Genomic DNA, 18320 nt, shown 5'->3' on the forward strand with positions numbered 1-18320 from the left:
ACTAAACATGAATCTTAACGGATCTCCCACTGATCTGTCTTATGGTTCAGCTTTCACGCATTGGAGCTTTAGCAAATGTGGTTATCAACATTTATTTTGTATTGAGATGAAATTCAGATTGCCATATAGAACTTCAATAACAAGATGGAGTAGAGTAACAAAACAGGGAAAGTATTGGGGGGGAGAGTAAAATGTCCCCTTTACTTTAAATCTGGACTGAGCTGCAGGAGACAGAAAAAGGTAGAGTCCTAAGTGTTATTTAGTCAGACTTAAGCTTTAACAAAGTACAAAGCTTGAATTGACAGTGAGCCTTTCTCCTTAAAGGAGAGGAGTTTTTTCCTCTGGGGAGACACGGCCTCTCTTTCACTGGGCTTTTGCTTTTCTTCTGAAACACTTTCATAATCAAGTTACTTTCCTTGCATGGGTGCCTGGGGACAGCTGATTTTTTCTCTGAGGATAAAGAAAGTTACATATTGATTGCTGTTGCTCCCCGTGTGTTTGCACCAGCTCCTGCAGAAGCGGGAGCGCGAGCGCCCTCGCATTCACACACACTCGCTTAAGTACACCTCACACACCCCAGAAACACGCATACACACACACACACACACACACACACACACACACACCCCTCTGCACTTGCAATCAGAAGGATCCACACGCAGTCAGATCTGCACCTCTTGGCATAGGTGTGTGTTTGGTACCGGTGTGTGTGTGTGTGTGTGTGTGTGTGTGTGTGTACAGAAACCCATCAGGAAGACCGCAGCTACCTTATTCTGCAAGCACGCTGCGATTCCGGTTCCTGTGTACATGGAAAAAAAAAAAACAATAAATAAATAAATAAAATAAATAAATAAATAAATCGCTGTCAAACTTTTTTCTTTTAATTCGCCTTTTCCTAAAGGAAGACGGTGGAAGAGCTTCTCTCAGTAGTTAAGGACTCGGGAGACCCGGCGGCGAGGCCCTGGGCGCCGCTGCCCAGACCGAGCGCTGGGCTCGGGTAGCCCAGCTGGTCTCCCATCTAACTGATCTAATCAATGACTCCGAAGAGCTGGGGCTCCTGGCTCCGCCCCCGCCTGTCTCTTCTCCGCCTTCTATTGGGCGTGGGCCGAGGAGGCAGGGCCTTGTTCCTCACGCTGATTGGCTGGCAGGGAATCAGTATCAATGTTTAAGCGGCGGCGTGAGGAGAATAGAGTCAGTCAGCAAGAGGCGCTGGGGAGAGAGCTGGGACTGCGAGCCCGGCGGATGCGGCAGCGGCGGAGGGCGGCTGGGGAGAAGCTACTCCAACTGTTGAATTTTCACCTTTCATTTCCTCCGATGCCTTGCTTGCGGAAATGGATTTATTTGCTTTGAAACCCGCACGTCTTTCGCAGGCTATGAGCTGATCCTGACAGGCACCAGATTAAACGAGACCACCCGTGACAGAAAAGGAGGAAAAAAAAAAAAAACAAAAAAAAAAACGAAAGCCCTCCACAACGGACTGCACAATTAACTATGCACACCGGTGCTGGACTTTGTGAATAGAGAACATTGAGAGGAAAACCGTGAACTATGATGCGGGGCTAAGCTGTGAACAGTCCCTGGAATCCTGATTTTTTTTTCTTTTTTTTTTCCCCCCCAAGACTCTGAAAGATTTGGGGGTTCCTCACGCCTAACCAAAAGGAAAGGTTTTTTTTTTTTTTTTTTTTAATAAATAAGTAAATACACCTAGCAAAACAGACGTCTTGTTTTCCAGAGCCTCGGACCCCGGCAGAAAGAGGTAGAGTAAAAGTGCTGCTGGATTCAGCTACACCTCCCTCCTTCCCTCCCTCCCTTCTCTCTCGCTTTTTGTGTTTTTTTTTTTTTCTTTTCCTCCAAAACGTGGATCTGGCTTTTCTTTCCATAGAGTGAGTCAGAGAAAGCGGGAGGAAGAAGCCGCAACTAATGTCTGTGAAGGGAGGACCATGAGGCGAGAGTGAATACGATTCGTTCCACCGCTTGTGACTCATCGGGCAGATCGCAACACCTGCATTTCTGGATGTGTCATTCCCGTGCGTCGAGGCGCCTCGAGAACCCGAGATGATGTGTAGACAGACCCGTGCCTAACATCCCCTCGGAGAGAGGGAGCTCTCGGGGGAGGCGGTGGGCGCCCCTGGCTGGACCGCCGCGGCCGCAGCGCCTCGCCCCCTCCCTGCCCTCCTCGAGCCGCCCAGAGAGACTGTGAGAGCGAGACTGCAGAACGCATCACGCCAAACCTTGATGTGGCTCTTTCATCCAGCCCACTCCTACTATTAAAAAAAAAAAAAAAAAAATTGACGGGAAGAAAAAAAAAAAAAAACAAAACCCGCACTTTATTCGCTTCGAATATCCACCACTTTTATTCCTCGCCAAGGTTTTCCTTTCTAGATGAAGAGGACTGGGAGGCAGGGCCATTGGAAGGAGATGCTGAATAGAAAGAAAAGAGAGGCACTTGACAGCCCAGCCCTGTGAATGCAGAGACTGTTTCCCTTCTAGCGAGAGAGACAGGGAGAGTGTGTGTGCGAGCCCTGGGAGGGTGGCTCCCCCTTCCTTTTTATTCCGCCTCCCCCTCCCCCTCCAGATCGGCACATCCAACCATGAGTTGCCTGTTGATTTCCTCTCGCCTGGGAAGAAAAGCAAACTGGAATTAAACTGCATCGAGACAAGTCCTCGCTCTCGGGGAGAGAATGGGATGGTAGCGGCGGCTCCTGGCTCGGCGTAGAGAAACCACAGAGTGTGTGTTCCACGAACAGAGGCGGAGATAGAGCTATATATCCGCCCCCACCCCCCTCCCAACAGACTCACACCGCAAACGCCGATCAGGCTGTGGCTTTCCGGGGAGAGCCTTTTCCGAGGAAGAGAGGGAGGAGCGTGGTGGAGGGAGGAAACTACAAATCGGGACACTAGTTCTTTGCGCTGCATTTCCTCCCCTCCCTTTGGCTGCTCGGAAAGGAGACAGAGAGAGAGAGAGAGAGAGAGAGAGAGAGAGAGAGAGAGAATACGCTTGGCTGGGAGATGCAGTCCGCCGCCGCCTCTGCCTCCGCCAGCAATGCAAGATTAGATCTCTAAATGCAGCAAAACACTGCCTGAAAACCCAACAGCCCGCGAAGCCAGCAGACATTTCACAGGGCTCCGGCGAAGCTTCAAAATCTATCTGACTCTGTCTCCGTGGCTCCGCGTCCCCACCAGTTTCATCACAGGAGACGAGAAACAAGTAAGGATTTCACTTTCCCATCTGCCTGAAGACACACCTCCCCGCGTCCTCCCCCACCCGAGGTGAAGAGTATTCCGGCGTCTGCCGCGGGAGTGGATTTGCAGCGCCCTGGCGGGAGCCAGCAAAAGCTAGGGATTCTCGACCACCCCTTGTAAACGCGATTTCCGTCTTATCGCCGGCCTCATCGCTCAACTTCGAGTGGCCCCAAGTCCCGGCGGAACAGACAAAGCCCCGGGCTCGCCCCCCAGCCGCAGGGAGCCGCCGCCTTGCTCCGCGCCCCTGCAGCTTGGCTGCGCCGCCGCTTCTCGCCCGGTGCGGATGCTGTAGATCAACAGGTTCGGGGAACTTGAACGGAATAAGGAGACCGCCCGGTGCCGCAGCCCCGGAGCAGAGGGAAGGAAGGACCCACAGACTTGTGGCTCGTGTCGCGCGCGCACGCCGCGCCGGAGCCCCAGGCTGGCGCGCACCCACTCGCTCGCCCCTCCAGTTCGGCTGCTCCTGCCCCCACCCCACCGGTCTGGGATGTACCTTTCCATCTGTTGCTGTTTCCTCCTGTGGGCCCCTGCCCTGACGCTCAAAAACCTCAACTACTCGGTGCCGGAGGAGCAAGGGGCCGGCACGGTGATCGGCAACATCGGCAAGGATGCTCGACTGCAGCCAGGGCTTCCGCCCGCAGAGCGCGGCGGCGGCGGCGGCGGCGGCGGCGGCGGCGGCGGCGGGCGAAGCAAGTCGGGTAGCTACCGGGTGCTGGAGAACTCAGCGCCGCACCTGCTGGACGTGGACGCTGACAGCGGGCTCCTCTACACCAAGCAGCGCATCGACCGTGAGTCCCTGTGCCGCCACAATGCCAAGTGCCAGCTGTCCCTCGAGGTGTTCGCCAACGACAAGGAGATCTGCATGATCAAGGTGGAGATCCAGGACATCAACGACAATGCCCCCTCCTTCCCCTCGGACCAGATCGAGATGGACATCTCGGAGAACGCTGCCCCCGGCACCCGCTTCCCTCTCACCAGTGCACATGACCCCGACGCCGGCGAGAACGGGCTCCGCACCTATCTGCTCACGCGCGACGACCACGGGCTCTTCGCGCTGGACGTCAAGTCCCGCGGCGACGGTACCAAGTTCCCTGAGCTGGTTATCCAGAAGGCGCTGGACCGCGAGCAGCAGAACCACCACACGCTTGTGCTGACCGCCCTGGACGGCGGCGAGCCGCCGAGATCCGCCACCGTGCAAATCAACGTGAAGGTGATCGACTCTAACGACAACAGCCCGGTCTTCGAGGCGCCTTCCTACCTGGTGGAGCTGCCAGAGAATGCCCCGCTGGGCACCGTGGTCATTGATCTGAACGCCACCGACGCCGACGAGGGTCCCAATGGCGAAGTGCTCTACTCCTTCAGCAGCTATGTGCCTGACCGCGTGAGAGAGCTTTTCTCCATCGATCCTAAGACCGGCCTGATCCGTGTCAAGGGCAACCTGGACTATGAGGAGAATGGGATGCTGGAGATCGACGTGCAGGCCCGAGACTTGGGGCCCAACCCCATCCCAGCCCACTGCAAGGTCACTGTCAAGCTCATCGACCGCAACGACAACGCGCCGTCCATCGGTTTCGTCTCCGTGCGCCAGGGGGCGCTGAGCGAGGCCGCCCCGCCCGGCACCGTCATCGCCCTAGTGCGGGTCACTGACCGGGACTCGGGCAAGAACGGGCAGCTGCAGTGCAGGGTACTGGGCGGAGGCGGGACGGGCGGCGGCGGCGGCCTGGGCGGGCCCGGAGGTTCGGTGCCCTTCAAGCTTGAGGAGAACTACGACAACTTCTACACGGTGGTGACCGACCGCCCGCTGGACCGCGAGACACAGGACGAGTACAACGTGACAATCGTGGCGCGGGACGGGGGCTCGCCTCCACTCAACTCCACCAAGTCGTTTGCTGTCAAGATTCTGGACGAGAACGACAACCCTCCTCGTTTCACCAAGGGACTGTATGTGCTGCAGGTGCACGAAAACAACATCCCAGGAGAGTACCTGGGCTCAGTGCTCGCGCAGGACCCCGACCTGGGCCAAAACGGCACAGTGTCCTACTCCATCCTGCCCTCGCACATCGGCGACGTGTCCATCTACACCTATGTGTCTGTGAACCCCACCAACGGGGCCATCTACGCCCTGCGCTCTTTTAACTACGAGCAGACCAAGGCTTTTGAGTTCAAGGTGCTCGCGAAGGACTCGGGGGCGCCCGCGCACTTGGAGAGCAACGCAACGGTGAGGGTGACCGTGCTAGACGTGAACGACAACGCGCCGGTGATCGTGCTGCCCACGCTGCAGAACGACACCGCTGAGCTGCAGGTGCCGCGCAACGCCGGCCTGGGCTACCTGGTGAGCACCGTGCGCGCCCTTGACAGCGACTTCGGCGAGAGTGGGCGCCTCACCTACGAGATCGTAGATGGTAACGACGACCACCTGTTTGAAATCGATCCCTCCAGCGGCGAGATCCGCACGCTGCACCCCTTCTGGGAGGACGTGACGCCAGTGGTGGAGCTGGTAGTGAAGGTGACGGACCACGGGAAGCCCACCCTGTCCGCGGTGGCCAAGCTTATCATCCGCTCGGTGAGCGGCTCCTTGCCCGAAGGGGTTCCTCGGGTCAACGGCGAGCAGCACCACTGGGACATGTCGCTGCCGCTCATCGTGACTCTGAGCACTATCTCCATCATTCTCCTAGCGGCCATGATCACCATTGCCGTCAAGTGCAAGCGCGAGAACAAGGAGATTCGCACTTACAACTGCCGTATCGCCGAGTACAGCCACCCGCAGCTGGGCGGGGGCAAGGGCAAGAAGAAAAAGATCAACAAAAATGATATCATGCTGGTGCAGAGCGAGGTGGAAGAGAGGAACGCCATGAACGTCATGAACGTGGTGAGCAGCCCCTCCCTGGCCACCTCCCCTATGTACTTCGACTACCAGACCCGCCTGCCCCTCAGCTCGCCCCGGTCGGAGGTGATGTATCTCAAACCGGCCTCCAACAACCTGACTGTTCCTCAGGGGCACGCGGGCTGCCACACCAGCTTCACGGGACAAGGAACTAATGCAAGCGAGACCCCTGCCACTCGGATGTCCATAATTCAGGTAAGAGGCTGTTAGCATAACTCGGACTTGACTTTATTGCTGATTTGGGAGCTGTCCTGAAACCTTTGGAACAGGACAAGCCGCACTGCCAGCAGCAGTGAGGGGGAAATTTTTAAATGAAGATGCTTCCCGCTTTTGCCACTCCGTGCAAGACATACCCTATACATAACCCCTCCCATGTTCATAGTTTAAAATCCCAAAGATGTGAATGTCTTACTTCGGTTGTATTTTAAAGATTATTTTTATAGGTTTAAAAATGTTAGCAGTGTTCAGGATTTAGGGTTTATTTTTTATTCGCTGCTCTACATTTCTCTCAGTAACAAAGGATTCCTAGAGGAAAAAAAAAACCCTGTTTTAGTTAAATTTGCTTTTGAATTCTATTTAAAAATCGGACACCAACAATGAGAGAAATGTACGCTCCAGTATTCAGAAGTTAACTTCTTCTTCAAGTACAAAATAGCAACCGCTCAGAATTCCAGAGCCTGAATCTGAGCTAAGTTTTCACTCCTCCCCCCCCCCCCCCGCAAAAGTCAGTTTTACATATTAAAAAGTGTTTTAAAGAACATGAGTCATACTTTTTTCTTCAGCGGAAACTGCAGCATAACGCCTTAGTGTGCTTTAAACTTTTAATATGCCAATTTTGCTCTGAAGCTCTTTCAAAAATTTGGGTTGAGGTAGGCTCTGCATCATGACCAGTAACTGTCGATGAAAAGTTTATAATTATTTTGTCCTGGAGTTTTCCCGATCTATTTCATTGAGAAAGCAACAGAGTATACCCAAGAGTCACAGACTCATTTTACATGGTTGAAAACAGGAGGCAAAGTTGGCATTAAAGGCACTTGATGCACCAAAAATGCATGTAGTCTGCATACTGTGTATTTTCAGTATTTTTAAGTGATCTTTAATATATTTTAGATTGTATAATCCAAAGTTACTGATGTATTTTTTCGAAACCCTAAATGACGGACCCATCATAGATTCTAACAATAGCAGGTAACTGTACTTTGCCTAACTTCTTTTATCAACTATTAAGTTGTGTCACAGGAAAAACTTAATTCTTGCTTATTATAAACGCATGTTGCCACAAATTACTCTGGATGGGCACTACTTGAAATTCAAAATTGAGTTTAACTAAAAGTGACACTTTGGGAGGAAGATTAGTTTGGGGCAAATGAAGTTAATTTGTTCATAATTTTATGCTTTGAAAAGCAAATACCCTTTAATGACACTTGACTCAGTAATGTTTTTATTACTAAAATGAATAGTAAAATATCACAACCTTATCTTTTCTAACATGATAAGTGTGACAAATGCTAAAAGTTGGCAAAACATATTTTCTTATGATAGTTAATGTCCTTGTAAAGCAGACTCTTGTAATCGATGCTACTGAATACTAAAGTATTGATTGTAGTATTAAATCCCACTTTTTACAGTGTCTACTATATTACCATTTATTATGATTTTTTGATGTCTATATAAGACTGAACGAAAAATATCCCCCTTGAAAAATATTGTGGTTTCTATGAAAGTCTCCCGTGACTGTGTAAAACTTATTTATGATAATCTCCTTAGGGAGGTATGTTAAAATACATATTCATACATCCTCTGCAATCATTTTATGTATACACACGTTATATACCTTTCTTATATTCTTATCATTGACAATTATAAAGTTATCACAGAGGGTTAGTGCTTAATCTTCCATTCCAAGTGCTGGTAGTTGAATTCTTACTTAGGTTCCAGTAACAATGAAGTTGGTACAGTAGAATTATCAGCAAGCCTGATTCCTTGGTCAGATTAGTGAGAAACGAATTTGGATGGAAGTATCCAGAAGGTTTTGAAGAACAGGGGTGCCTATACTGTATTTACACCATGCTGTTCTTTAAGATGTTCATTGCTTGAGGAATGGATGATGGTGATGATTCCTCCTAGCAGTAAAACTTAAGCCAAAGAAAATCTCGTACATGCAGGGAAAGAGACAGATAATTTAAAAGTAAAAGAAAGGGCACACTTCTTGCCATTCCCTTTTTCTAGAATTTTAATCCATGCCATGAAAACACAGAAAAAGTTTCAGTTTTAAGTTCTTGACATTTTTTTCCAAGGTGACTCGATTTCCCATATTGTTTCCGCCCTAGAAATATCCTTGCTATAAACTGTTAAAACAGGCAGTCTCTCTTTCTCTTTTTTTTCTGCTGAGTTTTTGCAGTCTTATAAAGAACGCTTTGTAAGTTCCTAAATATGTTAACTTCCTCCTAAATATATCAGGCTTTCCTCAATGCCTATTATAGAGAACAGAGTAAATTAACTATAGTGACCCTCCTTTTTTTTCTTTCTTTTTAAACTAGTGCACTGCAAACACTTTGTGCTGAAGTGACATGCTTAAATTGAAGTGTTCAGGTATCCATAATCTTGTTTCAGAGTGTATTTATTAGTGTGTGTATTTAACACAGCCTGCTAAGGAAGCACACTGCTAATCTCACGCGTATTTCTGAAGGTAGTATTTTAATCCACAGAGTGCACTTGGACGAACAGCTGCTAGGTCTCGTTTACCTTTACTTCCCAGCAATTTCGTGCTGTTTAGAAGGCACGCCGGGTATTTTCATTGATGGAATGACAGTATTTTGTAATTGTTTTGCAATACACTGGTAAAGATGGGTGTTATGAAATTTAAAAATTTCAAGATGTAAAAGTCTCATATTACAGCTTAAATTAAGATTCATTTAAGTATCGAATGATATTGTGTGAGTCTCAGGGTCTAAAATTTTAAGGATGAGATCTGTAGGTTCTTGAGCATGAGAGCATTTTTGTTAAAAATGAATGCAAAACAATCCAGTAAGCTGGTTACACATGTAACCATATGTAGAAACAGTGGTTTGTGAAAAGGGGTTTTATTTCAGGTTTTCTCCAAGTTTTTCAGGTGAAGCAAAGTCAGCCTGTGAAGTTTTAAATAACAGACTAGAGATTAAAATAGCCTCAATAATGTGAATCATAATACAACATTCTCGTAATGAAATATTTTACTCATTTTAAAGCTATAACACAGATTTCAAAAAATAGCACAGATTTTGTGGGAGGTAAGGCAAATAGATTGTTATACAAATTTATAAATGTGCTTTTCATAGGAGTAATTTCCATGTGAATTATTTCATATGTTAATATGAGAATCTAAAATCAAGTAGAGATCATTGCTAATTGTCACGAGTAACTACATATCGAGGCTTATCAAGAATTATTTGTTCAGTCTCAGGGTAACTTCTCAACAGGTGTTTTCAAAGAAGGCCTGGCTGAGAAGAGACTGGGGATTTCTTCACTATTGGGAGAATTTCCAGTTTTGTTTGAACATCTGTGTTTTCAGATTTTTCTATGGCACTACTGAAAGCATTTCAATATGATCTCAAAGAAAATATATTGAGCCAGCAGAATAAGATCTACTAAAATGCATTTTAAAAAATAATACATTCTACATTCTCACGTGGTGTTTTACAGTTCAATTTCAAAAGATTCACATTAGGATTGACCTTAGGCTCTTTGTGCTAGAAAGAGAAAATCCTTTTGATATATATGCATGGCCTTTTCAATAAAAAGGAATTAAACACATGGTGAATATAGTCAATCCAAATATACAAAAATGAGATTACAGCATCCAGGACTAAAGTAGCAAAGCATAGACAATAAACTCAGTATTTTAGAATGAAAAGGTGAAAGAAAAAGTATATCTTTACTAGCAACATTATCCGTTGTCTGCCTTTAGTCCCACTTCTCTAATACAAGAGATTCTTGACTATAGAAACTCCAATGAGCTCCCAAGACCATGATCCTAAAATTTCATATTCTAGTATGTCAGTGATTTCAATAACAAACATGAAAAGTGTGAGCAATTTCTTTCTTCATTTAAAATTCTGAGGATATTTGTCCACAGTGTTGTTCTAAGAGGACACAGTTTGATTAGTTACATGCATTCATTTCCATAAACATTATATACATCTCTATTTATAAGGGTAATGGTGGGCTGGATAGGAAGGGGATGTCTCTGTCCTACTGCATGTCTCCAAGAGTATCTTGTCCACTTGTGTTTCTTTTTGTAATTTATAGATAATAGCTTTAAATTTCTACTTTAAATTAACATGAGTACACAATCATGAAACATTTTTTCTATGCTACCATATATTAAAATAGTATAAAGTACAAAAATACTTGATTAAGAAAATCAGCCATCAAGATGATTTGAGTTTCTTTGCAGAAGAGTTTAGAATTCAAATTATTTTTATCATTTTTAATATATTGTTAGTTTTCATGTAAGTTTTGTGTGCACCCATGAAAATCTCAGCTCCATTGTAAATTTGAGTACATTTCTTTATTTTATAATAAATGAAAACACAAAAGTTTTTTAACTATATGAGCTAGGAACCTGATAATCTTAGTTTTACTATTGGTTGATATAACTACTCATGAGTAATAACTTCTTCATCCATTAGTTTTTAGTTTTCAATAAAATCTCCAAAATTCCAGCCAGGTAAAATACTTCATCATTTTTACACTGAGATGATTATTCTTCAGTCTTTTTAAAATGTAGGAGTAAGATAATTGAGTGTATGAGTGAGTTTATAATTTTACTTAAGTTCTGTGAGTGAGTTTTATAATTTCAATAAATATTATCATATTCAAGCCTACATGGAAGATTTTGGAATTTTATTCTTGTCATCTTAATATTATTTAAGGCTGTGTGTGATCATGCAAGTTATCAGAGCATAAAAGAGTATGTCCTAAAATTCCAATCTCAATTGCTTGATCATATTTTTTAGTCACACACAAAAAAATTTCCAGTTTTTAAAACATTGTCACCTATGACTACACTGTTCAAGCCACATAAAAAAATTAAAATAAATAAATGCAAAGGTAATTTCTAGAAACTTTTCTTAATAAAGTTGAAGTTATACATTATTCGCTTTTTACAGTGCATATAGATGTATATATGTGGTTAAAATAAATTAGTTACCCTTTAAATAATACCAAGTATCTCTCCTAAGGGACTTAAGAAATATACATATTTTAAAATAAAAAAAAACTTTGAAAATCTCCAAATAATTATTTAATACTATTTACAAATATAATATTTATATTTTCTTATGTTTCACTACCACTGTCAGCTTTCAAGATTTTACTTATTAAGCAGCACTTAGTTAGTGCTGCTTATGTAATACAATGCAATAGAAATATATCTATAAAAATAAAAGGTATAAATTAAGAAACTATTTTATGTTAAGATTAATAAAGGTTTACATGTACTTATTACAGTGAAGGTTGGCTCTGGCTATATTTATGAAAATGTGAACAATAAAACTTCTTGGCAAAATTTATGTGTATCCATGTATATATGTCTTTATATTTTCCAGATAATATATATAAATACTCAAGCACAAATATTAGCCCATTTTATATATTTTTTTAATTCAAAGGCAGCTCTCCTCTTTTTAAGGATGAGCACAAACCTTTATTTTTTCTTTGAAAATATATGTAAACTTGATTGTACCGTTTTCAAACTTCAAACATTTTTAAGTTCATTAGAGCCAGGCATTTTAGAACAGAGGAGAAGTTGAGGAACTACTGGTCTTCCATGGACAATAGGTTGGAGTTTATGTAGATTAAGAGAAAAAAAAATTCATCTAGGTTCTGAGTCTTCCAGGAGGATAGTGGGATGGCTGGAGGCATTGTGAGAATACACACCTTGAGCTCTGATAATGAAACAACCACAGGAGGAAGATGAAGCCACTTAAATGGGTTCATGCCAGTCAGGAAGTAAAACTTAACTCCCTTATGTTGAGGAGTCTTGCAATACACTCAATAATGGGTAAATTCTTACAAATGCACCTGCTAATTATGATATTAGTCATTGCTCCAGAATGTATTCCCCTCAGTGATACTTCTGTTTAATAAATCCCACAGGGCATTATCTTAAAGTCATATTTTAGCAAAGTCATTAGGGAAGGTTTTAGTTATTTATTTTTTTGTACCGAATTCCTTTAACCAATGACTGCATACTTGTTAGAGAATGGCGTGAAGTTCATTTTACCCATCAATTTGAAGACACTGTGACTTCTGCCACCCACCTACAAAACACTTTCAAAGTTCATCAGACCTACACTAATCTATTGTCAACCTATTTTAGTAAAGGAGACGTTGACAAGAATTTCCTTCAGTGGCACACGGTATTTTACAGTTAGTCATAGCTTTCACCACTAGCTTTGACAGTGATATATTGCTATCCTTTGGTCTCCTGAAATAAATTATCTATAATAAAGAAGTCCTTAATGACATCAACTTTCCCTGCTGTGACTAAGCAGAAGTTTGCTTGTGCTTCCTTGCTACTGCAGAAGTACAAGTTCAATATTTTTAAGGTAAAGGAAAAAAAAGGACAAAAATACAGATGCAAAACTGTGACTGTGTGGGTGGCCTCTTTCACTTGTATGCACAAAGTTCTTCCAGTGATAGACTGTAAAATTGGTTTCAGATAGTGTTTGAGAGAATCTATTGATATACATGTGACACACTTCTATCTGTTCTGGTCCTACTGACATTCTGATTACTAGTATTTGTCGGCCTTCCCCTGGATCTATTCCAGGCAGTTTTATTGTAGTGAAATGGCTCTTACAGTTCATTGAACATCTAGCATAACTGTGCTGAATATGATTGGCGCGTTTGCATATATTTATTCAAAAAATAAGGCAGTTAAACAGCATAATTATGGGAAAATGAATCATAACAATAAAAGACCATTTAAGTTAACAAGCTTTGTGATCAAAGGATAAATACAGGTTGGATAAATGAGACTTTAGATGTAACTAATCTACATAAATAGACTTTGGTTTGATTAGAGGAATAGAATATATTAAAATAATTTAATGGTATTAAAATGCATTTTTAAGCCATTTTGAAATATTTAAACACTTGTGTTCTTTTCTTTATGTTTCTGTTCAATAATATAGTCAAGAACCATAGTTATGTTAGATGCAAAATGAGCAAGATGCAGATAAAAGTAATCATGTAAGCCTGTATGAACAATATTTAATATTTTTTAAACATGTAATGTTTCTGATTGATTTTTAATTAGTGGAACACATTAAAGGGACTATATAAAGGACAATTTCTTATTTACTCTCTTTATCAGCTAAAAGCAGCCTTTGTAGAATTTAATAGTGAGAGCATTAAAACTCTATTTAAAGTTTTCAAAGCTATGCCTTCGTGTTTTGTAAATATATACTGTTTTTAAGAGACATTGGTTACATGTTTGTAAATTATATTAATACATACTGTAGATAATGAGTTTATAGTCAGAAAAGCTCATATATATATATTAAATAACAGATTAAACTTACAATGTGACTTTTTAAAAAGTTTTTATTTATTTTGAGAGAGAGAGAGAGAGAGAGAACGAGTGGGGGAGGGGTAGAAAGAGAGGGAGAGAGAGAGAATCTCAAGCAGGCCCTGTGCTGTCAGCATGGAGCCCAATGCAGGGTTCAGTATCATGAACCCAACCATAAGATCATGACCTGAGCCAAAGTCAAGAGTCAGATGCTTAACCAACTGAGCCACCCAAGTATCCTTAAATAAGTTCTTTCTAACAAGTATGGTTCTTTAGATATATTTTCTTCAGAAAGATATATTCTTTCTTCTTGGCGATGACTTTTAAAAAATGTGATTTACACATAAGTCATCAATTGGTATACCTCTTTCCAGTATTTCTTCCTGAATCTTTAATAATCATTGCTGAGCAATGATTAGATTACAATTATACCTAGACTTTCCATGCCCTCACATTCAATAAAACCCAAGTTGAAATGTACACATATTTCCTAAATGCCAATGGCTTACTTTTATAAAGCAGAAATGCAACAGGTATTTTATTGTAGGCAGAAATGGTCACAGTGGTTTAAATGTCTTTCTTATTTCTATAGCCCAATTTTACACTATCAATGTCTTAGATAAATTCTTAAATATTTATTTGCAGTATGAACACTTGCATCAGTTTTGAAATGATAGTTTTTGCCCTCAAGATATGTTAGTTTTCAATTCACCGACCCCAGTATAAATGCCTTGCTTAAAGCTGTTTATTTTATTTTTCACACAGCATATTTTATCAGAGTATACTGAGATTGTTTCGTGATTGAACATTCAATAGATTTTTTTGCTATTTCACCAGAGCAATTCCATATGCAAAACTGATACTTATACAAGAAATTCACCTATGATTACCATGCGAAGCATTATGTTACCAGAGTGTAAAGTGGCCAGCATGTGCTTTTTGCCAATATCTCCATTTCAGTAGATGAGATCACGACAAGGAAATAGAATGTTTGAGACATAATATACTTAAAATCTCAGCAAAATTTACTAAGAAAAAAACATTTTTTCTTTTAGTATTTGGAGGAAAAAGGGAGTTAGCTCCAAAAGGGGATATTTTACAGCTCAAGCCTGATTATTACTTAATGATACATCTTTATAGAAATATTTGTCGTAGAAACTTTCCAAACAACCTTAAAAATAATTTGATTTCCATGGTTCCTCAGCAAAATCCAGGATATTGTCTAAATATTGGTGAATTCTATTGTGGTGTCTTCTTGGGGCACAAAGTCTTGCTTTTTATTTCACTTTTGCAGTTTTGCATCTATTTTAAAGTAGTTTATCCCAAATCAACTTATTGCATTAAGAAGGTGAATAAGAGGATCTATAAGTCATGAAAAATAAACAAGAAATCAATCATTTATCTTTATTATCATTATCATTAAAATAGAATTAAAGGTTACATAGAATTTATATAATTTCTATAAAATCTATAATTTATATAATTTCAAGGCAAGATACTTGATTGCTTTATTTTTATTATTATTTTAAGCTTTGTGTGACCTGCTGTCACATTAATGAATTTGTGTTTTGTTTTAAGCCAGTGCCTAATCTCTTATTTTAATCTTAGTTGATTTAATAAGAATTTTCTGATTAAGAAAGTTTGGCGATACACTTGACAATTGACTCTTACTTGGCACGGTATGCCTGGTTTGCAATTTAAAAAAAAAAACAATGATAATATGTTGGTACTAATGCATGAATTGTTGTAGAGTAAGAAGATTATCGAGTGTGTGTGTGTGTGTGTGTGCGCGCATGTGTGCCTGTGTGTATGAAAAATAGCATTTTAATACAACACATAGATTGAAATAAAAAGTCTATAACTTTGCACTTTTAGTATTGGCAGATGCATTGATAATTGTAATTATTAGCTACGTTTCCAGATCTTGACCTTCTAGGAAAGCTAGTATTTATCTCTAGATGATAATAAGACAGGAAATAAGTGAACTATCCTATTAAATCCCAGTCGGAGGAATTTGTAAGGGTTATTGGCAAAAGCCTATGCTACAGTGTGGCCCTGATCAGATGTGCCAGTAACAACAAATGAAGCTATATGCCTAAGTGGAGAGAAACTAAAAGAACTAAAAGACAGTGAATGCATTTAAGAATTTTTTTTTTCTGATTTTGAGCAATAGACTTTTTACGATTTTTTTTTTATAATCAAGACAATTACCTAGTAATTTGGGTTAGAATGCATGCCTAGTTCCCCATCTCAAAACCCAATTTGTTACCACCTGTGGCTATTTCTATTAAAAAAAAGAAAGAAACATAATTACTATGAGTCTCAGCAGTCTTAGAGTAAATTTTTGCAATTACAATACCTCCCTCGGGCAGATGTGTGAAAATGGCAGATTAATTCCTGCCAGGATCTTTCTGTTCCTCCTGCATTTTTAGGTTTGGTGTTACCTGCTTATTAGAGCGGCTCTGTTTGCTCTGGTTAAAGGTTATGTCAGTGTTTCCATAGTAAATCTCTAGAAATAAAGATCCACAAGTCAGCCATTAAATTTTGCCTTAGGTGAAAAGTTGACATGTAACGTTTTAGCGAAGGGGTAGAGAATATTTCCCATCACACTCCTCTGTTGGCTGGTTAAGTTTGAAGTTAATGGTAGTAAGTCCATTTGGCAGTGTCGGAGAAAGCAGGACAGGTCGGGAGGTAAAAAGAAAAGCACCTTCTTTGAACTGTAAAATACTATATAATCAGCAGAAGTCAACGAAAATATTTTTCTTCTATGCTTGATCCTAAAGCTACTTAATGCATAAGAGAAACTGGAAGACTAACAGATTTAACACCCTACCTATTTTCATTCATTCCTTCTTTGGTTTTTTAATGTAAACTTTGTTTTCTATAAAGATCTAATTGATCTACACACAAAATGAATATTAGTAAGTCTAAACAGTTTTAAAACTCTGGTTCAGTGTTATAACTCTCTCTTAGCAAAGCTAATTTATCACAAAGCAACTTAAATAGCAGAATATTGGAAGACAGAGACCATATACGTTTGCTTGTTTCTGTAGTTGGGAGAACCTAAGATGGTTTCTAATACATAGAAAGCACTTAAAAAATACAGATTCTTGGTAATCCTATAATCATTAATCAGTCATGAGCTGGAGTTTAGATTCAAACCTAGAAATGAGGGAGGCCAAAGTTGAAGATATTATTCATATAAACATGCTGGTAAACAATTTATTTGAAGGTGGCATGTTTTGATAATTTTATGTATAATTTTTACCTTATTGTAATAACTACAATGAAAATTCCTATACAATTCTATTGATAGTGACTTAAGTTCTGAATTTGTTTGTATCTCTCTCTCTCTCTCTCTCTCTCTAGAAATATATATATAACACACACATATATATGTGTATATATAAGTGCATTAATATATTTGTTCTTGATATACAGTATATGATATACATATATACAGTATATAGATATACAGTATATAGATATATAGTATATAGATGTATATCAAGAACAAATGCTGTTGGTAAGAGCATATCTTTTATCTTTTGTCCTATTCCTTGAAGTGCTTTATACAGTATTAAAACCACACAATTAAAATATTATGTCTCTTTAAGGCTTTAAGAATCACACAGCTCTAGCAAATTATTAAGTAACTAATGTGATCCTTTTTTCTATATGACATTTTTAATGAAATGAAATTATAAGCCATAAATAGTAATGTGGGGATTACATTTATTTGTATTTGTTAATATATAATTTCATGATTTAATCACTTTGGTACCAACCAGTTGCCATCTGATATTGCAAAAAGAAAATCACCATGGGCAATTATCAATGTGTATAATAATAATAATAACCCAACTACAAAATTTTTCTCAAAATCTCAGAATCTATTTCATGTAGGTGGTATGAAATTTCTATGCATATACTGAGGAAGCATAAGCTAAGCATTCGTGTAAACAGTATGCTACCCATTTCATTATTGTTATTTAAAAATATGTAACCTGCAGAGCTGTTCAATATATAATTATCAATTCAATTAATAAATAAAAAGTAATTAAAAAGCTCTTAATTAAAATAATTTACTACTTTTAAGCTGTTTTAGGACTTATTTACTATTTTATCTGAATTTTAAACTTTAACTGCAAAATCTTTATCAAACAATAAGAAGGTTTGATAGAATAAAGCCTTCAAGCAGAATGAGCTTTCAAACCATATTAAAAATTTAATTATCTCCACTAGCCAGATAGTTGGGATACAAAATTAAAGAAAAAAATAATAGGAAGGAGCAGAGAAATGACATTTAAAATGTTTAGGATTCATTGTCAATTACCATTCGAAAAGAGGAGAAAACTTTCTGAGAGATTATAGTGTTAAATATCATATAAGATACACCAACGAATAATAAGTTTTCAAAGGGGACATTTATATCTACAATTACCCAAACATTATAGTTTGAGCCCATCTGTAAATTTACTCTGGAATATTTGGCATGTTGGGGAAAGAAGGCGTAGCGACAGTGGGTGCTGCTTTCTCCCCGACCGGATGCCAGTCTGGGTCTTGCTGTCCTGTTACTAAGAGAAGTCTGAGAACCAGGAGCAGATCAGTAAATGGGAAACTGGGCCTGTAATGTTC

At 40.6% G+C, this 18320-nt stretch overlaps 1 protein-coding gene across 3 annotated transcripts in view; it reads left to right on the forward strand.

Annotated features, from left to right (window-relative positions):
• The first annotated feature begins 1187 nt into the window (after positions 1 to 1187).
• The window catches only part of PCDH17 (protocadherin 17), a 100551-nt gene continuing 83418 nt past the window's right edge, over positions 1188 to 18320 (forward strand). For all 3 annotated transcript variants that reach the window (XM_043580105.1, XM_043580110.1, XM_043580120.1), the window contains exon 1: positions 1188 to 6322. In XM_043580105.1, coding sequence (XP_043436040.1) covers positions 3731 to 6322 — 2592 coding nt within the window. In that variant the 5' untranslated portion in view covers positions 1188 to 3730. The remainder of the gene's footprint in view (positions 6323 to 18320) is intronic.

The sequence above is a fragment of the Prionailurus bengalensis genome, chromosome A1, assembly GCF_016509475.1.
Source record: "Prionailurus bengalensis isolate Pbe53 chromosome A1, Fcat_Pben_1.1_paternal_pri, whole genome shotgun sequence".
NCBI lineage: Eukaryota > Metazoa > Chordata > Mammalia > Carnivora > Felidae > Prionailurus > Prionailurus bengalensis.